Source organism: Oryctolagus cuniculus, chromosome 7 (assembly GCF_964237555.1).
Source record: "Oryctolagus cuniculus chromosome 7, mOryCun1.1, whole genome shotgun sequence".
Classification (NCBI taxonomy): Eukaryota; Metazoa; Chordata; class Mammalia; order Lagomorpha; family Leporidae; genus Oryctolagus; species Oryctolagus cuniculus.
In genome coordinates this window covers 43,353,456-43,374,675 of record NC_091438.1, presented here as the reverse complement: position 1 = coordinate 43,374,675, position 21,220 = coordinate 43,353,456, and the positions used below count along the sequence as shown (strand labels likewise).

General features: G+C 60.2%; 2 protein-coding genes across 5 annotated transcripts; one reads left to right on the top strand and one right to left on the bottom strand.

Annotated features, from left to right (window-relative positions):
* Nucleotides 1–7,342: 7,342 nt before the first annotated feature.
* Nucleotides 7,343–11,279, bottom strand: KRTCAP2 (keratinocyte associated protein 2). The gene is made up of 5 exons (XM_017345831.3): nucleotides 11,120–11,279; nucleotides 10,700–10,854; nucleotides 10,511–10,574; nucleotides 7,714–7,780; nucleotides 7,343–7,495 (listed from the first exon to the last, which is right to left on the bottom strand). Exons 1-5 carry the CDS (start codon nucleotides 11,124–11,126, stop codon nucleotides 7,375–7,377), a joined length of 414 nt encoding a protein of 137 aa, XP_017201320.1. The 5' UTR covers nucleotides 11,127–11,279; the 3' UTR covers nucleotides 7,343–7,374.
* Nucleotides 11,280–11,439: 160 nt separating this feature from the next.
* On the top strand, nucleotides 11,440–20,807 carry TRIM46 (tripartite motif containing 46). 4 transcript variants are annotated; one of them, XM_002715427.5, is made up of 10 exons: nucleotides 11,440–11,929; nucleotides 13,296–13,557; nucleotides 13,774–14,117; nucleotides 14,773–14,916; nucleotides 15,036–15,131; nucleotides 15,719–15,972; nucleotides 16,263–16,384; nucleotides 17,368–17,670; nucleotides 18,495–18,792; nucleotides 19,699–20,807. In XM_002715427.5, the coding sequence occupies exons 1-10, from the start codon at nucleotides 11,594–11,596 to the stop codon at nucleotides 20,090–20,092; spliced, it is 2,553 nt and encodes an 850-aa protein (XP_002715473.3). In that variant the 5' UTR covers nucleotides 11,440–11,593; the 3' UTR covers nucleotides 20,093–20,807. The 4 variants fall into 4 exon arrangements, with proteins under 4 accessions (XP_002715473.3, XP_008262578.3, XP_069933697.1 ...); XM_008264356.4 differs by having other exon boundaries at nucleotides 11,440–12,526; XM_051858581.2 differs by lacking the exon at nucleotides 11,440–11,929 and adding an exon at nucleotides 12,914–13,013.
* Nucleotides 20,808–21,220: the final 413 nt, after the last annotated feature.

Genomic DNA, 21,220 nt, shown 5'->3' with positions numbered 1-21,220 from the left:
TGGAAGTGTAGGCTGAGAAGCAGAGAGTGCACTTGGAAACCACCCAGATAAATATGGAATGTAGTACCCCCAAATCCATCCTCTGAGGTTTTGCACTTGAGTTGGAAATAGCGGCTGTGTCTCAGTGTCAAGGTAGATTATGTGGCTCGGATCTCCAGGCCAGAGTGCAATGTTCCATTCTCATTGATTGATCTCAAATAGCAAAATTTGTGACTGTCTATGATTTTTAAAAAGAGTTATCTGTGGCTGGCGCCGCGGCTCACTAGGCTAATCCTCCGCCTGTAGCGCCGGCACCCCGGGTTCTAGTCCCAGTTGGGGCGCCGGATTGTCTCGGTTGCTCCTCTTCCAGTCCAGCTCTCTGCTGTGGCCCGGGAATGCAGTGGAGGATGGCCCAAATGCTTGAGCCCTGCACCTGCATGGGAGACCAGGAGGAGGCACCTGGCTCCTGGCTTTGGATCGGCGCAGTAGGCCGGCCGTAGTGGCCATTTGGGGGGTGAATCAACAGAAAAGGAAGACCTTTCTCTCTGTCTCTCCATCTAACTCTGCCTGTCAAAAAATAAAATAAAAATAAAATAAAAATAAAAAGTTATCTGTGGGGCTGGTGCTGTGGTGCAGGTTAATCCTCTGCCTGCAGTGCCAGCATCCCTTATGGGTGCCGGTTCAAGTCCCGGCTGCTCCACTTCCAATCCAGCTTTCTGCTATGGCCTGGGAAAGCAGTGGAGGATGGCCCAAGTGCTTGGGCTCCTGCACCTGTGGTGGGAACCTGGAGGAGGCTTCTGGCTCCTGGCTTTGGATCGGTGCAGCTCCGGCCATTGCGGCCATTTGGGGAGTGAACCAGTGGAAGGAAGGCCTTTCTCTCTCTCTCTGCCTCTTACTCTCTGTAACTCTACCTCTCAAATAAGCAAATAAAATCTTTTTTTTTTTTTTTCCAAAAGAGTTACCTGTTTGTTTATGTGAGTGACAGAGGAAGAGAAGGAGACACCAATCTTCCATCCACTGCTTCACCAAAGGCCACAACAACCCGGGCTGGGCCAGGCCAAAGCCAGGAGCCAGGAACTCTACCCATGTCTCCAGGCGGCAGGGTTGCCATCTGCTCCTCTCCCAGGTGCATTAGCAGGGGCTGGACTGGAAGCAGAGCAGCGGCACTGGCAGTGGTGCTCCGGGATATTGGATGCTGGTGACAGAAGTGCAACTCAATCCACCATGCCACAATACCACCACCTGTGTATGACCTTAGAGAACCAGGTTCTCAGCCCATTTCCATGTAAATTAACAAAAGCAGCTTTTACAGATTCGTAGTTTCAGTACAAACACCCCGTGGCCCAACTGTGAAGAATGTTTTCACAGGCATCGTAATGTAAACACTGAAATTAATTTTACTAAAAATTGGGATATATTTAAACTGAGAGGATGAGGGAGGGGAGGAGTATATTAGGAGAATAAAGATTACAGAGAAAGAAATCTGTGCCTTCTACAGTGGACAGTCATTTCGTTGTATCTAAAATGGAAAAAAAATAAGAAATAATAAGATGAGCATAGTGCTTAGAAGTGCAGAGGTGTCGGGCCAGTGTTGCGGTGTAGCTGTGCGACATCCCATATGGGCGCCTGTTCGAGTCCCGGCTGCTCCAGTTCCAATCCAGCTCCCTGCTAATGCACCTGGGAAAGCAGTGGAAGAAGGCCCAAGTGCTTGGGACCCTGTCACCCATGTGGGAGACCCAGAAGGTGCTCCCGTCTCCTGGCTTTGGTACAGGCCATTGCAGACCTTTGGGGAGTGAACCAGAGAAAGGAAGATCTTGTTCTCTCTGCCTCTGTAACTCCACCTTAAATCTTAAAACAAAAAAACAGTTCCGAGGGCAGTGTTTGACCTGGAGATGAAGCTACCTGTTTGGACGCCTGCTTTCCATAACAGAGTGCCAGGCTCTAGCTTCCGGGTCATGGGGACTCTGGGAGGCGGCTGTGGTGGCCTAAAAACCGGGTTCCTGCCATCCCTGAGGGAGACCTGGAGAGCATTCTGGCTTCTGCCTCTGGTCAGACCCAGTCCCTGCCAGGGGCATTTAGGGAAGGAACCAATAGATGGGAGAAATCTCCCTCTCTCCCCCCATCACCCTTCAAATAAATAAATAATTTTAGGGGCCGGCACTGTGGCGTAGCGGGTAAACCCGCCGCCTGCAGTGCAGGCATCCCATATGGGCACCGGTTCGAGACTCGACTGCTCCCTATGTATCAAGCATGGTGGCCAGTGCATATGCGCGCTATCTCACTCCATCTCCACAGCCACCATATGAAACAGGTGCTATTATTATCTCCATTCCCAATGAGGAAGCTGAGGCACAGCCCAGACAACCCGACTCCGGAGCCTGCATACTTCACCAGGACAATGTACCGCACCCTGCCCTAGATCCAGGGAACCGAATTAAAAGAAACACAACTCCTTCACACAGTACAGCCTAGGATCGCGGCAGCACCTCGAGTGGGTGAAGACAGCCCAAGTGCCCCGACTTCCCCCACCTCCCACAGGGCCCCGTGGGCAAGGGGCCGGCAACAGCGTGTGCCGCGGGTGTTAGCGACCCCTGCCGTCGTCCCGACAGCTGCCGTGCGTTCTACCTGAGACGCTACACTCCCCGGACTGCGCGGTAGCCACACCCCCGCCCCGCCCCGCCCTCGCAGCCCCGCCCCCGACGCGGGTTCCTTGGTTTCCACACCCGGGGTCCAGGTGGTCGGGGTATGTTGAGTCCATCCCTTCCCCCAAGGCACTCACAGTTCCCCAGGGGGCGACAGGACAGACACACATATAATCTACAGCAACACATACTTAGCAAATTACAGACGGGCTGGCAGGGGACTGTGCTGGTGGTTGCAGAAGGGGCTGGGTGGGTGAGTCAGGGTTCCCTAGAGAAGGTGACCTGGAGACCACAGTGGGAACGGACGATAGCGCGAGGGCCGGAGGAGGAGGCCTGGGCAGCTCACTGAACGTCTGGGTCTGGGTCCTCCTGGGGATGCAGCAGTTTGGAAGAGGGCGGGGCCAGGAGTTTCTGCAAAGAGGTCAGAGTGTAACAGTGGTGTGTGGCTCATGGGTCCTTGGCTCTCTTTTACTGTACATTTATTGAGCACCTACTGTATATCAAGCAGTGTTCCGGTGAACAAAATAGATCAATTTCCTGCCTTTGATGAAGCTTATTCGAGGGGTGGGACACAAAAATAAATGAAACCGAATGCATCAAATAACGAGGGGGTGGATTTTGATGCAGTGACTCACACCTCGCGGGATGCCTTCGCTGCCTCTCAGAGTGCCTGGGCTGGAGTTCCAGTTCCTCATCCAATTCCAGCCTCTCACCCTGCCACCCGCATGGGAGACCTGGATTGAGCTCCAAACTCCTGGCTTCGGCCTGACCATTGCAGATATTTGGGGACGTGAACTTGTGGATGGAAGATTTCTGTCTGTCCTTTCTTTGCCTCTCGAATAAAAGTTTATAAAACCGAAGCTATCTGTCCGTTAACGGTGCCTGGCAGGTGGTAAATGCTGAACTGAAGGTTTTTGTTATTGTCATCACATAGGAAAGCAGTGCCATTTGTATCATTTAAATAGAATCCTCGGGCCGGCGCCGTGGCTCACTTGGTTAATCCTCCGCCTGCGGCACCAGCATCCCATATGGGCACCAGGTTCTAGTCCCGGTTGCCCCTCTTCCAGGCCAGCTCTCTGCTGTGGCCCGGGAAGGCAGTGGAGGATGACCCAAGTGCTTGGGCCCTGCACCTGCATGGGAGACCAGGAGGAGGCACCTGGCTCCTGGCTTCGGATTGGCACAGTGTGCCGGCTGTAGCGGCCATTTGGGGAGTGAACCAATGGAAGGAAGACCTTTCTCTCTCTCTCTCTCTCTCTCTCACTGTCTATAACTCTACCTGTCAAATAAATACAAAAAAAAATTTTTTTAATATATAAATCGAATCCTCATTGCCACAATGTGAGGAAGGTATTATTACCCTTGCTTTACAGGCAGGTTACCCACGTTGCCCAAGGTGGCAGGTGGCAGAGCCCAAACCAGAGCACAGGTCCGTCTGGTTTCAAGGTGCAGCCTCTTCCCACAGTGGTCATGCCCTCTGAGCCAGAATTGGGCTAGAGGCTGCAGGCAGGAAGTGGGGGAGGGTATTCCTAGTGCCCTCACACAGAGACACACACAAAGCATAGTCCCAGACACCCCTGGAGACAGCCTGAGGTCAGCCCTCACAGCAACTCTCGACCCAGCAAAGGGAGGGTTCTGTTGTAAGACCCAAGCCCCCCACCCCCACCATGGACAGGAACTCTGCCCTCCAATGCCCCTGGACGGTGTGGCCGGCTGCAGCCTACTGTGGACGGGGACCTGCCCAGCTCTTCCTTCCAGCACACGGGGAAGGGCTCCTCACAGGCCACCAGGGCCACCCACCCGGCTCAGGCCTCACATTTAGACTCCAGATGTCACCTCCAAGTGCCACTAGGGTCACCGTGTCACTCTGATGGGGCAGAGAGAAGAGACTGACCATAAAATTGACTTAACTTTTATTAAGGGATTTTCAAACACTACAAGAGAATCTGGCATGGCCATTATCACGGGACTTTAAGCCATGGCTCCCTGCGGAGGGGAATTCTCTATAAATCCCGTAATGATCTGGAGGTTAGCATAGTTCTGTTGCATTGTGATTTTGTGTTAAAAGTGTTAATTTGTCAGATGTAAACATGTCTGTTTTTCTGCATTTTCGCCCTGGCTGATGCTGATGCGCCGCCGACTCTAAGGCAAGCTGGGCACTTCTCTCTCTGCAGCCTCGGATCCCCAGCCTGCCCAGAACAGCTTCCTGTCTGCCAGGAGCCAGGCCGAGGAACCAGCAATTAAGTGCCCCCGACCGTGCCGCCCCAGGGTTCCGGCCTTTAGCAGCTCTGTTGGGACCCTGAGTCAAGGAGGTCCCCGAGGGCTGGGCCTCCCGCCGCCCATTCTTTCCGGGTTCCCAGGCCGGCTCTGCTCACAATGGGCTTCAGTGCTCGCCTTTGACTGGCCCTTTCCCCTTTGTATCTGTCTCTGTGTCTCTCAGCATCTCTGTCTCTACGGGGCCCCGGCTCCCTCTTGTTTCCCAACATCCTTCCCGAGCCCCTGGGGAGCAGAGCTGGGGGGCGGGCAGTGGGAACGCGACGGCGTCCTGTTCTCACCAAGGACAATAAGGGCCGGAAAGGGCTGGAGCCAAGGCCTGGCGCGGACTCCCCCTCCCCGCCTGCCCTGCCTGCCCTGGCGCCCCCAGGCCCCGTCCTGACCCTCTGGCCATGCCCTAAGTGCCAGGCGTCCCTCGCACTAGTGCCAGCACCTGGTGAGGGAGTTGCCTGCTCCTCAGCGTCACCTTCTCACCGCCCTCCTCTGGTGGGGGTGGGGGGCATCACCTTCTGCCCTGAGAGCAGGGCTTTCCGAGGCTGCAGCCCCTCCCCCTGGACTCGCTTACATTATTTACTCCTGTTTCCGGAGCCCGGCGGGTGCCGGCGGTGTCGGGGCTGTTGGGGCCACGTGTGAGGGAGCGGGAGGAAACATCTGGCTTCCCTGTGTCCTCCAGGGGTGGGACACCCGTCTCTCCCACAGGCCTCCGAGCCCTGGGAGTCCAGGGGCAAGAGGTTAGTTAGACCTTTGCCCTTCTCACTCACCTCCAGGTCTCCCCAAGCCTGATGCCCTCACGCCCCCTTAGTTAATGATGGTGATTAGGTGGCTGTGATACCCCTTCCAGGGTTAATTGGTAGGTCAGGTGCAGGCCGCCTGCAACCACGCACCACGCAGATGGGTGGGGTGGGGAGGCGGTCGGCGCCACCCTGCCTTGTAAAATGTACCCACTCCCTGAGGAAGGGGTCATTATTCCTGGGCCACACACTGCCCCTGCTCCTACACAGTGGGTGACAGTAGGTGCCCAGACCGGACATGCTCTCTGGCTCCACCCCACCGTCCCCAAGCCACAGAAGCGATGCTGTGTGCCTGGCCCACCCAAGCCAGTTCCTGCTGGGGAAGGCACGGTGCCGTAGGCAGCTGGGCCCGCAGGCTGTGTGTGTGCTCACTTGGACTGGCACCTGCCCTCTGCCATGGCTCCCACTCGAGGTGAGTCAAGGTTTGACAGCAAGACTCAGAACTAGCCCAGCCTCCCTACAGGCCCCCTTAGACAACCTCCCCTCCACCCACAAAGGGTCCCGGAAATCTTTCCCTGCCCCTGACCCCACCCTCCACCCCCAGCACAGCCACCCTCTCAGGGAGGCACTAGGCTCCACCGGACTCCATTCCCACGCCCAGCCCGGCCGGAGAAGAGCTGGATTCTGCACGGGGCCAGCCTCCCGCGGTCCTCCAAGAAAGCCGGGACCCGGCCCCCAGGGCTGGCTGTGCCCTACCTCCTGGAAGGAGCCGCGAGCTCAGGGCGCCCTCTGCAGGCAACGTGAGCAAACCGCCCAGCACTCCCCGCTTAGCGGGGAAGACCAAAGGGCAAGGGGCTAGGGTTCTGGCCAGGAAAACCCAGGAAATGGGAGTAGCCTGTAATCCTTGACCAGAACTCCTCGGACCGCCTTGTTCATCCTCCTTGAGTCTGCTTCCCTAACTTAGGCACCTTTCACGCGCAGGGTTCTGTTCTGTGTGCACAGGGACGCCCACACCACCCGGGGTGGAGGTGCTGAAGTGCCCCAGCATGGGCACTGGGCAGAGCCGCTCCTCATGACAAGGGCAGGCAGGTGGGGCCTGGACTGCCACCTGCCTTCTCTCCGTCAAGCCTGTCTCAGGGGTCAGAGGTCCTGCTCCTATGTTCTGCACACTGTATTAAAACTTTGGAACTTCCTAGTATCCTGGCTACTCTACTGGGGTGGGGTGGGGGAATGAGGGGCTCAGAACAAAGGGGGAGGCGTGACCATCCCGGGAAGGCTTTCTGAATACAGACCCATGTTTGTGCTGCTGGAGCAGAGTAGGGAATTCCCATCCACAGGCTCACAGCTGAGGGGCAGGAAGCTCGTCTTCTGAGTCTCGAGCTGAGTAACAAAGCCGTCCCGTGGAATGCCATGGCCCCTTGCCCTTCCCTTCCCTTCCCTTCCTCTTGTGCGAACACCCACCGCAGGTCTGGCGGGCAGGTGATCCCTTTTCCCCGAAGGTCAAGGCTTCAGCTCACCCACTACCTCTGCTCCTCGATGAGCCTCTCACACACACTAGTGCCAATTCAGTGGCTGGCACTCCATAAATACCTGGTGAAAATGAACCCTGGAGGAAGAAAGCTTCACCATCCCCGAAGTCGGAAGAGCAGGTGCACCCGTCAATGCTCCGTAACCCAAGCAGGCACAGGCAGGCTCACAGTGCACCACAGCACACACAGCTACAAAGAATCAACTTTATTGGACACTCAGGCTTAGTTCCTCTTCTTGCCCTTGCCTGTGACCTTGGCGGGTGTGAGGACTGGAGCCGTTGCCTGGTAGAGCGTGGAGGAGATCTTGTTGATGTAGTACAGACCAACCATGGAGAAGATAAAGCTACACGGTGAAGGAAGAAAGGTCAGGCATCGAGGCACACTGCCGGCCTGGCGCCTGCCGGGGTGGGCACTGGCACCAGGAAAAGAATCCGGGCTCCAGTTCAGGGCAGCAGGGTAGGGCAAAGGAGGGCAGGCAGACAGAGGTAGGTGTGCGGGTAAAATTTCTGGCACCAAAGGCCAGGGCGCACTGGATCCCTCCCCCAGCTGTCAGGTACGTACCAGGTGGTAACACAGACTCGGTGGATGAGGCCTGATGCAAAGAGAGCCAACAGGAGGCACAGGAGAACTAGGGAGGCAAGAAGGCAGGGCAGTGGTGAGCACGGAGATACCAGGCCCTTTCTTCCTGTTTGTTTTGAAGAGATTTTTTTTTTTTTTGGACAGGCAGAGTGGATAGTGGGAGAGAGAGACAGAAAGAAAGGTCTTCCTTTTGCCGTTGGTTCACCCTCCAATGGCTGCCGTGGCCGGCACGCTGCGGCCGGCGCACCGTGCTGATCTGATGGCAGGAGCCAGGTGCTTCTCCTGGTCTCCCATGGGGTGCAGGGCCCAAGCACCTGGGCCATCCTCCACTGCCTTCCCTGGCCACAGCAGAGAGCTGGCCTGGAAGGGGGGCAACCGGGAAAGAATCCAGCACCCTGACCGGGACTAGAACCCGGTGTGCTGGCGCCGCTAGGTGGAGGATTAGCCTATTGAGCCACGGTACCGGCCTGAAGAGTTATTTTTTTAAAGTCAGAGTTACAGAGAAGGAAAGTCAGAGTAAGAAAGACAGCTCTTTTATCCACTGGTTCACTCCCCAGAATGGCTGCAATGAATGGATAGGGCCAAGCCAGACCAAAGCCAGGAGCTTCATCCGGGTCTTCCACGAGGGTGGCAGGGGCCTGAGTACATGGGCCATCCTCCACTGCTTTCCCAGGCGCATTAGCAGAGAGCTGGATCGTAAATGGAGCAGCCGGGACTCAAACAGGCATGTGGGATGCTGGTGTCATAGCAGCTTAACCTGCTGTGTCATCAGGCACTCTTACGTCATCTGCAACTCTGGGGCCCTCTGACTCTTGGGGAACCTGCTTGGAAGAGTATGGCATGAGGACAGCAGGAGGACCTCAGAGAGCCTGAATGATGCCCAGGACGTAAAGACAGCTGCTCTGCTCCAAACCTCACTGAATGTCCCTAACCCATCTTTCCTCAATTAAGAGCCCGAGGGGCAACGCGCAATCTCACTGGGACAGGAGGTTACACCCTTTCCCCCAGAAGCCAGACAGAGAGAATGAACTCAGCATGTGCCGACCGGCAGCAGTCTCAGGTCAGAGGGCAGTGTCTGGATATCCTCACCCGGGGGGCAGGAGGGGATCTGGCGGACTGACACAGGATGGGAGAAAGGGTGGGAGGGCAGAAGGCAAGGGCAGAGGGCCCCAGCTGTCCAGCTGAGGAGGGCAGACAAGGCAGAGAGGCCAGGACTTTGTCTGAAGTGGTTTCCTTCAGTCGCAAATGAAGACAACCCACAGGTGCATCAGATTAAGCCACCACTCGGGAGGCCCACATCCCGCATCTCTTCCCAAATCCGAGTGCCAGGGCCGTGCCAGTCCCAGCCACTTGTCTCTGATCATGGGCCTGGGAAGCAGCAGATGGCCGTTCAGGTACCTGGGTCCCTGATAGCCATGCAGGAGCCCCATTGAACCAGCAGATGGAAAATCTCTCTTCTTGTCACTCTACCTTTCAAATAAATCTTGAAAGAAAAAAAAAAATCTAGGAGTCGGTGCTGTAGTATAGCAGGTTAAATCTGCAGCTTGCAGGGCCAGCATCCCATAAAGGTGCCGGTTCTAGTCTCGGCTGCTCCTTTTCCGATCCAGCTCTCTGCTATGGCCTGGGAAAGCAGTAGAAGATGGCCCAAGTCCTTGGGCCCCTGCACTTGCATGGGAGACCCGGAAGAAGCTCCTGGCTCTTGGCTTCGGATCAGCTCAGCTCCAGCTGTTGCGGCCAACTGGGGAGTGAACCAGCAGATGGAAGCTCTCTCTCTCCTGCCTCTGCCTCTCTGTAACTCTCTTTCAAATAAATAAATCTTAAAAAAAAAAAAAAAAAAAAAAACGAACAGAGAAGTCCTGGACCTGGTGGACCGAAGAAGCTCTGGAGGCCTGCCACGGATGGAGCAAGACCTGGGGCAGGCAGAGTGAGGCAGCAAGGACAGACCCCTGCTTCGCAGGAGACCGCGTCTGCCAAGACTCTGCGACGTGTGGCATTCCTCAGGAGAGCTGGCCTTGATGCCTGATCTGCTTTAAAACTTAACTTTCCATTAAATAATTAAACCATCAATTCTCAATTATATGAGCAATTTAACAAGGATTATGCCAAGCAAAAAAAAAATATATAAATTATTCTCATTTGGTCAGAGTTCCTGTCATCATGGGACTTTGATGTATCTAATATTTAGGCCCTTCACAAGCCCCCCAGATAACTACAACTCGCAGATTGCACACCCCAGCCTCTCAGTGGTCCTGCTTCTCCTGGTGCAAACAAAATTTCCTTCCTCGGCAATGGAATCAAAACCTCAGCCCACACCGGCCCATTCGCCTCCCTTGGGAGCTGGCCACAGGACGGGGACAGCTGCCGCTGGCTTTCAGAGGCGTTGCCTTCCAGCTCCAGTTCCGGGAGCTGGACAGGGTGCTGGATCCACAAATGGCATCAGTCTCCACACTTCTCCTTAATGAGCTTTACCGGCGGCGAGTATGGACGGCAAACACCAAAGCACAGTTAGAATACGTTCTTCCAATTCTACAGCGCAGTGGCTCACAACAACCCACTGTTTGAGGAGAGAGGCGCCAATGATCCGAACATCAGGAGAAGCAGGGTGCACGCCAGTGAGCCTGATCTGATCAGCACACGGCGTATGGCATGTATCAAATCATCGCTCCGTGCCCCATAAAGAGGTACAACCTGAAACGCACACGAGCCCCGCCATCTCGGCACCTGGGGGAGGTTACAGAGGAGCGGACCCGCTGATGCGCAACCCCTGGTTTTGACTTACTCTCAGGGAAGACCTTGGCTTGGAATCCTTTGCCAAAGACAAGATTCTCGAGATTATTGAAGGCCTGGGTTGGGAGGTGGTTAAGGCGTCACTTCCTGTGTGGCCAACGCGGAGCCTACGTGGCCCTCGCCTCTGCCCGCTGTCCCCGCCGCCCTCCGCCCTCCGCCCTCCGCCCCGCGGGCAGGATACAGTGAGGGAGAAGACGAAGAGGCCGGAGCCAAGCAGGCCCCCCTGGATGGTGAGCCACTCGGTGGAGGCCAGCTGGCGGCTGTACATCTGCATGCCGGCGAAGAGCAGCAGGGACAGGAGGGATGAGAGCGCCAGCGAGGTGCCGGTACCCACCACTGCAGCGGACGAGAGCCGGCGCCGGGCGGAATGAGGCGCGGCCCTCCCTCCGGGAGCCAGGGGGACCCGCCTCTTCCAAGCACGCTCGGGGCTGCAGCCACACTGCCCACCCACCGCGGCGACCCCCTGGCCTTCCCCAGGCCCTTCCCCCCACTCCCGGTCCAGTGGAGACGCCCGCAGCCCGCAGCCTAGGCCACGTCAGCTTTGCCCGCCCCAAGCCTGACCCCTGCTAGCGGACCCCGGGGATCCCGCCGGTCCAGTTACCCATCATGCCCCGCCCGTGGGTCCAGTCGGCGCCTCTGGCCAAGAAAGAGTGGAACCGAACCGGGCACGGTTAACTGTGCGCGTGCGTCCGAGCGCTGCGCGGCCTCGCCTCTTCCTCCGTCTTGCTCGCGGCGCCTGCGCGCAGCGCCCTCTCCCGGCAGGGAGGAAGCAGTGCGTCTGAGCGCATCCTCAGCCACCGCCCAGGCGCGCCGCCGCCCCGGGTACCCACGCCTCTCCGCCTCTTCCTACTCACTGCACTTATCTCTTCAAGTAATCGGGCATGGCCTCTGGCCTCTAGCCCACTTCTGTCTTTTTTGACATTTATGTCGTCTCTAGTGCCTGCTCCTCAAACCTCCCTGTCCCGCGATCCTTGCCCCAACAACCCAAAATGTAGTGTTCTGCAACCTGGAGCATCTTCATCTGAAAGTAACCTCTCTGGTTGAGTTAAAACTCGAAGCAATTTAGAATGCGAATATGAGAAATGGCTCTATGCTCAAACCCCCTAATCTGTTAAACCCACCAACCCCCCAACCCACCCCACGCACGGCCTCCCCAGAACCACGTGGGGAGAACTATTTCCCACCCCCAACCCCGACGGGCGCTGTTCGAGGCCGGTCCCTGGAGCATGCGCAGTGGCATCTCACCCCCACCCCCTCCCCACACCCCCACCGGGCTCCTGCATCGAGCCCCGGGTTCGCAGCCGCAGCCGGGATCGGGCAGCCAGGGGCGGGCGGGCACAGTAGGGCCATGGCTGAGGGTGAGGATATGCAGACCTTCACGTCCATCATGGATGCACTGGTTCGCATCAGTGTGAGTTAAGGTGGGGTCGAGGGCAAGGGGAGGGGGCGTTTCGGGGTCCGGGACAAGCCCGGACCTTGAGCAGGTGGGAATCCAGGAAGATGCCGGGATGTAGTCGGGGGGCTAGTGATGGCAGATACGACCGGGAGCGTCGGGATGCAGGTACGAGCGGGCAGCCCCCGGCAGCCGGGAGCGGGGTGCCGCGGAGGCGTCTGCCTGCCGGGGCGTGGGGAGCATGGCGCTGCCCAGACGCCGCGGGCGGGCCGGGGTGGCCGCCAGCAGTGCACCAGGGCCGGGGCTATCAAGCACAGGGGGCTCGGGAGAGCCTGCGTGCTTTCCAAGAAAACTGAGGCCAGGTGGGAGGCAAGGGAGGAGGCGCCCCAGGGTGCGTTTCCCAATTTGGACCCCTCCCCAAGACCCCACCCCACCGCACCCCCACTCAGGGCTGCCTCCGAGACTGCGGTTGTCATGGCAACCCGTGCCCGGCTCTCCCAGGGGCGGTGCCAACCCTGCTCCCCCCCACCACTTCCTTCCCCCTCCCTCCCTGTCCCTCCCTCCTTTGTGTCAGCTGCGCCCCTGACCGGGATGGCTGCGAAGAGAGGGACCAAGGTGAGGTGTTGGGGGTGGGGCATAGCCTGAGGACCCCCCCCTGCCACCAGAAGGGGGAGGGATACTTCCGGCGGGGAGGGGGGCGAGGAGGCGGGGCTCTTGTATCCCCTTAGCTTGGGGTGGGGGTTGCAGCTGGTTGCCACGATGGGAAGGGGCGGAGGGCCGGAGGGTGCGCGGGTTTGGTGGGGGGGCATCTTGGGAGGCGGAGTTGGGATCCGGGGGCCCCAGGAGATGGATGGGGAAGTGAAGGATGCCGGAGCGGCCACAGGCCAGAGTCACGGCGGGAGGACCGCAGGGACTGGCAGGAGGCCGCAGGGACTGGCAGGAGGCCGGCGAGCCTGCGGTGCCTGGCGAAGGGGAGGGGGCGTGCGTGGGAGAGGGGTGCCAGAGAAGGGGGGGCGGGGGTCCGCACCGAGCTGCGGAATGGGCGGTGCCCTTGAGAAAAAGGCCGTGGGCCAGAGGCGCCGACTCGGAGGGATGCCGGCAGGTGAGGGAGGCTGCCAGCCCTGGCTGCTGCGGCCCAGCCGTGGGGGTGGGGCTTGAAGGTGGGGGAGGCAGGCGCTCCAACCTTGGCCTGTCTGCGGGCCTTCTTTCTGCAGCAGGGAAACGGGGGGCCTGGGCACGCTCCTAGGCGCAGACCTGGGAGCTAAAGCAGGTGTTGGGGGAAGGACGTGGGTAGCTTGTCTGGCCCCTCCCTGGGGACAGCTGAGAGGCCTGCGGAGATGCCCAGGTGCCCACGCTCTGACCCGGCCTCTCGGTCCCTCTGCAGACGAGCATGAAGAACATGGAGAAGGAGCTGCTGTGCCCAGTGTGTCAGGAGATGTACAAGCAGCCCCTGGTGCTGCCCTGTACCCACAACGTGTGCCAGGCCTGTGCCCGAGAGGTGCTGGGCCAGCAGGGCTACCTGGGCCACGGCGGGGACCCCAGCTCGGAGCCTACCTCTCCTGCTTCCACCCCTTCCACCCGCAGCCCCCGCCTCTCCCGAAGAACACTCCCCAAGCCAGACCGCCTGGACCGGCTGCTTAAGTCAGGTAGGGCTGGGGCGGGGGCGGGGCGGGGCAGGCTGTCCATCAGGAAGGTGAGAGTGGTCCGTGCCTGAACAGGACGTCTGTCTGTCTGTCTGTCAGGGCTGGCAGTACTGCTCACCCAGGCTCCAGCGAGAGCTGGAATTAGCTCCTTTTGTAACTGAACAGATTTGCTCACCCCCAGCCGGCTGTAATTCTCACCTCCTCTACCTCCGCCCACAGGCTTTGGGACGTACCCCGGGAGGAAGCGAGGTGCTCTGCACCCCCCAGCGATCGTGTTCCCGTGCCCAGCCTGCCAGGGCGACGTGGAGCTGGGGGAGCGGGGCCTGGCGGGTCTCTTCCGGAACCTCACCCTGGAGCGTGTGGTGGAGAGGTACCGCCAGAGTGTGAGTGTGGGAGGCGCCATCCTGTGCCAGCTGTGCAAGCCCCCACCGCTCGAGGCCACCAAGGGCTGCACGGAGTGCCGAGCCACCTTCTGCAATGAGTGCTTCAAGCTCTTCCACCCGTGGGGCACTCAGAAGGCCCAGCACGAGCCCACCTTGCCCACCCTCTCCTTCCGCCCCAAGGTGAGCCAGCCTACGGAGGGAAGGAGGGGCATGGTGGTGCTGGGCCCATGGCTTCCAAAAAGAAGGTGGGCAGGGGGTGGCCCTTGTCACACTCTCTCCCCCCACCCCCCAGACAGAGCAGTCCACAGCTCTGGCCTTCTCTCCTGTAGCCTGGGGATGATGGCATGTGCCTTGCAATACTCGTCCCTGCAAGGTTGTTGACAAGAGCACATGGGACAATGTTTATTCACTCAGGAGTGTTATCTGTGCATTAAATTCGCCTGTATGCATTCTTTCCTCTAACAAATATTTATGGAGCACCTCAGTGTGTGGGGCTATTGTAGGTGTTAGGAGTGCAGCAGTAAACAGAATGGACAAGGTTAAATATCAACCACAGGCTCAGATTAATTCCCATCATTACTGTTGTTCCCACACATGGCAGGGAGGTGGATTGAGGGAGGAGCAAGGCTGGTTTGAAACAGGCATTGCCCAGAGACTGCAGGAAAAGCTCTCGCTGATGCCAGTGTGCACCACCAGGTGGCACTGTGGAGTACCGCTGGCTGCACTCCCCTGGGCTCCCGGACCGCTTGTGCGGGGTGGGCTCCCGTCCCACCTGCCCCAGGGGCAGTGCACACTTCCAGTTAGCTGCCTATCTCCCTGCCCTTTGTGTCCCTAGGGCCTGATGTGCCCGGACCACAAAGAAGAGGTGACCCACTACTGCAAGACATGTCAAAGGCTGGTATGCCAACTCTGCCGGGTGCGTCGCACCCACAGTGGGCACAAGATCACACCAGTGCTCAGCGCCTACCAAGCCCTCAAGGTGAGACCCTTCCCCACTCACCTGCGGTGCTGAGCCACAGTCACACCCTCCCACACCTCTGCCTCACCACCAGCTTCCGCAGAACCCAGTGCGATGCCCATCTCTTTCTTCCCCCTCAGGACAAGCTGACAAAGAACCTGACATACATCCTGGGAAACCAGGACACGGTGCAGACCCAGATCTGTGAGCTGGAAGAGACCGTGAGGCACACTGAGGTGAGGGAGGCCGCCGAGGTGGGCCCCGGGCCCTGCTTGGGAGTGCTGGCCAGCAAGGGGTGTGGGTAGGAGTGACCCAATCTCTTTGCTGCACACTCAGGAAGCCCTTGAGGGGTATGTGTGTGTGTGCGCGCGCGTGCACACACATGTTTCGGTTCTGGTTCAACCAGGTTGGCAGGAACACAAGTGTCCCAGGCCAGGCCCACCTGGGTTGCAGCGGCCGTTGGGCTGCTGTGGCTCACATGCCTTCAGGCCTGCCGAGGGTAGCACACTCAGTGTGATCCAGGGGCTGACAGCTCTGATAGTTTCTGCCAGAGTGCTCGAATCAGCTGACCCCAGGACAGACGACAGGCATGGCACAGAGTGCAACCATGGCCCCTTTTATTTAGGTGAGGGCTTAAGCAGTTGGGAGCGTGATGTGAGCGTGCAGAAAGGTTAGCACGAATGGGCAGACGTGGAGCCCATCTGAGGGTATGGGAATGGGTCGCTAGGACTTCCCCCAGAACCTTTCTGAGCCTAGCCTAGCGTGGCGTCCCAAAAAGCAAGACAGTAAATTATGCATCCCTCGGGTGTTGTTCCCTGGGCAGGTGAGTGGTCAGCAGGCCAAGGAGGAGGTGTCGCAGCTGGTGCGGGGGCTGGGGGCTGTGCTGGAGGAGAAGCGAGCGTCGCTGCTGCAGGCCATTGAAGAGTGCCAGCAGGAGCGGCTGGCCCGTCTCAGCGCCCAGATCCAGGAGCACCGGAGCCTGCTCGATGGCTCAGGCCTGGTGGGCTATGCCCAGGAAGTACTGAAAGAAACAGACCAGCCCTGCTTTGTGCAGGCAGCCAAGCAGCTGCACAGCAGGTATTCAGGGGTGTGGCGCAAGGGCCCAGGTCTCCTGGGGGGGCAGGGGCATTGTGGTTGGGGCCATCACCCAGGACAGTGTCTGCAGGAGAACTTACAGGCAGAGAGAGAGAGAGAGAGAGAGCTGGGGCCCCAAGGATTTTCTTGAGGCCAAACTGACACCAGCTTATCCCCCGGAGCCAAGGAAGAGACACAGAGCAGACGCTGGGGCTGCGGGGGAGCGAGGCGGCCTCTGGGAGAAGGGGAGCTGCCCGGATGGCAGTGCCTGACCCTTTTATGCCCCATCCCAGGATTACCCGGGCTACCGAGGCCCTGCAGACATTCCGGCCGGCTGCCAGCTCCTCCTTCCGCCACTACCAACTGGATGTGGGCCGTGAGATGAAGCTGCTGACGGAACTCAACTTTCTGCGAGGTCAGGAGACGGCCGGGCCCCATGCCCAATCGCAGCCTTCTTCCCTTGCTCCCCAGCAGCGGGCCCGGGGGGCAGTGCCCACCAGGGACCTCCTCGGCCTCCTGCCCGGCCTGGCCAGCCTCTCCTCCCGCCCAGCCCACCCTGCCACGCCGCCCACCGCGCTCAGCGCTGCTTCTCGCTCTCTTTGTTTGTAGGCTGTGGCCACCGCGGACTCTGCTCCGGAGCACCCCAGGCAAGTCAGCGGCCCTGCCCCGGGGGCCCTGCCCCCCGCCGGGCCACCCGTCCCGCCCCGCAGCCCCCACACAGCTCCACCACCCACTCACTGCTTCCTTTCTTCCTGCCTTCACCCAAACTCCTGGTCCTTCCACCGTGTCACCCACTTCTGCCTTCTGTAGGCACTTGCCCAACTCTGGCCCTTCTGACCTTTTGTCCTGGTGGCCTTGCCCCTTGGACCTCCATTCTCCTCCCCGTGGCCTCTGCCCCTGCCGCCACGCCTGCTTCTCCCCTCCGCTGTCTCCCCGTTGTCTATCTTGCTGACTCTTGCACCTCCCACCGGTCCCATCCCCCTCTGCCCCGCTCAGGCTCCTCTTGCCTGGCTCCCAGTGGCCTTTGCCTGCCTCACCCTGGGGCTCCTCTGAACTCCCAGAATGTGTAGGCCCGAAGCACCCCCAGAATGCACCTGCCCCAGTACCCTCAGGGGACAGAGGAGGACACTGAGGCCCGGCGGGTGGGGAGTGACTTACTTATTTCAGGCCAGAGTGAGATAGCGGCCAACCGGGCAGGGCAGAGCACAGAGCTCCTGAACCCCACCCAGCCTCTCTCTTCCCTTGGGCCCTGCCCACCCCAGGCCTGATGCCCCAGGGGGTCTGCCCCCAGCTCCCCCTCACCCACACTCACCCCCCCGGCCCCCGCTGCTTTCCCCTCCCCCGCCGTGCCAGGCCGACCGGCAGGCCCTGACCAACCTGTGCTGTCTTTCCCAACAGTGCCCGAGGCGCCCGTCATAGACACCCAGCGCACCTTTGCCTATGACCAGATCTTCCTGTGCTGGCGGCTGCCGCCCCACTCGCCCCCGGCCTGGCACTACACCGTCGAGTTCCGCCGCACGGACGTGCCTGCCCAGCCCGGCCCCGCACGCTGGCAGCGGCGGGAGGAGGTGAGGGGCACGAGTGCGCTGCTCGAGAACCCCGACACCGGCTCCGTGTACGTGCTGCGCGTCCGCGGCTGCAACAAGGCCGGCTACGGCGAGTACAGCGAGGACGTGCACCTGCACACGCCCCCGGCACCAGGTGAGTGAGTGCACAGCCGGCCCGGGCCTCGCCAGGCCGAGGGTTCCTGTTCCGGATGGCTTCACAGAGCCAGGGGCGGGGTGGGGGCAGGGCTGAGCTCCAGCTGGACCGCCAAGGTTCAAACCCCAGCACCACCTCTGGCCAGCTATGTGTCTTCGGGCCAGTCTTTCAGCCTCTCTGAACTTCAGAGTCCCCTTCCATGGGGATGATACCACCACTCACCTCACAGCGTGGCCGTGAGGATTTTTTTTTTAATTTTCTAGAGAAAAGTGCCAGATAAATTAAAAAAAAAAAAAGATTTAATTATTTATTTGAAAGGCAGAGTTGGTTCACTCCCCAAATGGCCGCAATGGCTGGAGCTGGGCCAATCCAAAGCCTGGGCTGCAGACCACAGGGGAGCCGCACGGCCTGAGTAAGGGGCCCCAGAGGTAGGGGCTAAGCTTAAGGGTATGAGCAGCACAGCGTGGGGGGACGAGGCAGACAGAGATGACAATGGTAGTGTCACAGCAGAGGCTCTCCATAGGCCCCGCCACGGCCAAGGGCTCACGGGAAGCATTGAGTCAGCTGGGGCTGGGACCCTGGTATATGTGTCCACTAAACACTCTCCCTGGGGTCCCTTGCCCATTTTTTCTCCACATGCCCCCCTCCAGTTTCCCACACCCTGTTCCCCAGAGCCCACTGCCTGCTGCTGGTGACCAAACACCTTGGCCACCTTCTCCGTGTTCAGAAACGCCCCCGTGTCGTGCACCAACACCCCACAGTCCTCAGCGCCCGTGTTTGCCCCCGGAGCCCACCCTTCTGTCTCAACCCCCTCCTCCTTCCAGTCCTGCACTTCTTCCTCGATGGCCGCTGGGGTGCAAGCCGAGAGCGGCTGGCCATCAGCAAGGACCAGCGAGCAGTGCGGAGCGTCCCGGGGCTGCCCCTGCTGCTGGCTGCGGAGCGGCTGCTCACCAGCTGCCACCTGAGCGTGGACGTGGTCCTGGGCGACGTGGCAGTGACCCAGGGCCGCAGCTACTGGGCCTGCGCCGTAGATCCGGCCTCCTACTTGGTCAAGGTGGGCGTTGGGCTGGAGAGCAAGCTTCAGGAAAGCTTCCAGGGTGCCTCGGATGTGATCAGCCCCAGGTCAGAGCCCTCTGGAGTGAATGGGGCTGGGGGCCCTGGGTGGGAGCCGGGAGCAGGACAGAAGTGGCAAAGGGGGCGCACACTCGCTGGGGCGGGGCGGAGCGGAGGAGGGGCTGCAGAGGAAGCCAGGCTGGGAGGCCTGTGGCCAGGGCAGAGGTGGACTCAGCCAAAGGGTCTTTGGGGACTGATTTTCCCAGTGTGGTCGGGGAAGGGGTGACAGAGGAGAGCCAGCTCCACGTCCCTCCATCTGATACCCCCGTCCCACCAAGCCTCTGCGCCCCTTCCCCCAAGCAACCCATTCCCAACGTCTTTTCTCCATAACACGGTTTCTCTGCGACACCTCCTTCCCCCACATCCTTCCTCAGCATCCTAAAGTCCTCCCACAAACGTCCCATCCCCACAGCCCTCCTGTCCCCAACATCCTACGTAACAGCATCCCACCACCACCCCATTTCCTCACAATGCCTCCTCCCCAGCTCCAAGTCCCTCCTGGACTCTGTTCTTCCCAATCCCGCATCTCTGTAAAGTTTCTGACTCCAACCACCCCTCCCCTCTCCCCAGGCCCCCTCGCCAGCCGGACCCCACCCCCCGCCCCCCACTCCTCAGCATCACCGCCCCAGCACTGTTTCCCTTGACCCCGTCCTGTCCAGGTGGGTGGGAGCCACGCTTCTCCAGTGTGCTTTAGCAGTTCCTGTCTTCTCCCCACACCCCTCTTGCCGGGTGCCCCTTTCTCCCCAAACCACACCCTCTGCCCCCACACTCCAACCCCTATCTCTTCTCCATGCTCTCTGCTGGTACCCCAGCCCCACCTCTTCAGCCTGCTGCTCCAATATCCCATCATGCCAACCTCTCAGCTCCCTTTACCCCAGCCCCAGTGCCCTGCCAACCCGACGCCCGCTTTTGCAGGTACGACCCAGACAGCGGGCACGACAGCGGGGCCGAGGACGCCGCCGTGGAAGCATCGCCGCCCTTCGCCTTTCTAACCATCGGCATGGGCAAGATCCTGCTGGGGTCCGGAGCGAGCTCCAACGCGGGGCTGACGGGGAGGGACGGCCCAGCAGCCGGCTGCACGGTGCCCCTGCCGCCCCGCCTGGGCATCTGCCTGGACTACGAGCGGGGCCGAGTCTCCTTCCTGGATGCGGTGTCCTTCCGGGGGCTCTTGGAGTGTCCCCTGGACTGCTCAGGGCCTGTGTGCCCGGCCTTCTGCTTCATTGGGGGCGGGGCGGTGCAGCTACAGGAGCCCGTGGGCACTAAGCCTGAGAGGAAGGTCACCATAGGGGGCTTCGCCAAGCTGGACTGATCCTCCCAGGCCCTGGTGCAGGCCTCCTGGCGCCCGGTTACCCCCTCCCCGCGGCAGCTTCTCCCCCAAACTTTCTACCACGTGGCCCCGCCCCTCAACCTGTGTCTGTGTCTTTGCAGGGCTTTCTCTCGACTAAGGGACTCCCCCGTGTCCACCCCCCTGGATGTCCCCCGTTCTCTGACCCACACCTTCCAAGTTCTCCGGCCCATGCCCTGTCCTTGGCATCTCACCCAAGTCATGGAGAGAGCCCCTTCCCCATCCTTGCCCTGCACCCCCAGCTCGAGGGAGGGAGAGTGCCTGGAACACCGGGCCTGACTCAGCTCTGCCCGTTGCCTGCCAAGCTCCTTGCGCCACTGTTATTGACCTGCAGCCTTGAGGCAAGCAGGCACTTTGGCCAGTGTCCAGGAACTCCTTGGAGAGGGGCAGGGGCCCGCCTGTCATTCCGCTTTATTTATTTGGACCCCCATACCTTCCAGCCGCATGCCCCTCACGCCCTATTCCTTCCTGCATGCGTTCGTTACCTGTCCCGCACCCATGCCCATGTGCCAAGTCTCCCTTGGGGACCCAGCTGAAGCCGGGTGTCCCCACTGGGTCGCGCCCGGCAAGGCCTCTGGTGCCTGCTGCTGCCCCCCTGCGGTGGGTTCTGCTAGGCGTGTGCGGAGCAACCGCTGTCACTGTCACGGTTTCTAAACAATAAACTGGGAGGCCAGGCACATCTCTGCCTGCCCTAGGCGTGTGGACCGTTCCTGTTAGCTTCTGCGCTGCGTGTGGCGGTGGAAGGACCCCATGGTGCCCTGCCGTCGGGGCGCGCAGGGGTGTCTGGTGAATATGGCGCCTGAGGCCAGCCCATCCCCAAGCCAGGCCCCCCTGAACCTCCCGTCACACAGGTTCCGAGCCCAGGCCCGAGGCGACCATGGCCGCCAGGGGGCGCAGCGCCCAGCCTGTTGGCGCCTAGCCCTAGACGGGGCGTCCCGGCGGCGCCAGGGTCCTGGGAGAGTATGGTTGGGAGCGCAGGCGCTGTGCCTGGACCCAAAGCGGCCAGGGAGCCAGAACCACTTCCCCATTCCCAGGGTGCCGGGAGCCCACCCCAGAGGCAGCGGCAGGGAATCAACAGGGGGAGGGGGAGGC

Coding starts and splice junctions, on each gene's coding strand:
- KRTCAP2 (XM_017345831.3), bottom strand. Junction 7,781..10,510: donor AGCCAAGGTCTTCCCTGAGA/GTAAGTCAAAAC, acceptor TTGCCTCCCTAG/TTCTCCTGTGCCTCCTGTTG. Junction 7,496..7,713: donor CGAGTCTGTGTTACCACCTG/GTACGTACCTGA, acceptor TTCACCGTGTAG/CTTTATCTTCTCCATGGTTG.
- TRIM46 (XM_008264356.4), top strand. CDS start 12,047: ATGGCAGATACGACCGGGAGCGTCGGGATGCAGGTACGAGCGGGCAGC. Junction 16,385..17,367: donor GGAACTCAACTTTCTGCGAG/GTCAGGAGACGG, acceptor CTTTCCCAACAG/TGCCCGAGGCGCCCGTCATA. Junction 18,793..19,698: donor TCGGATGTGATCAGCCCCAG/GTCAGAGCCCTC, acceptor CCGCTTTTGCAG/GTACGACCCAGACAGCGGGC.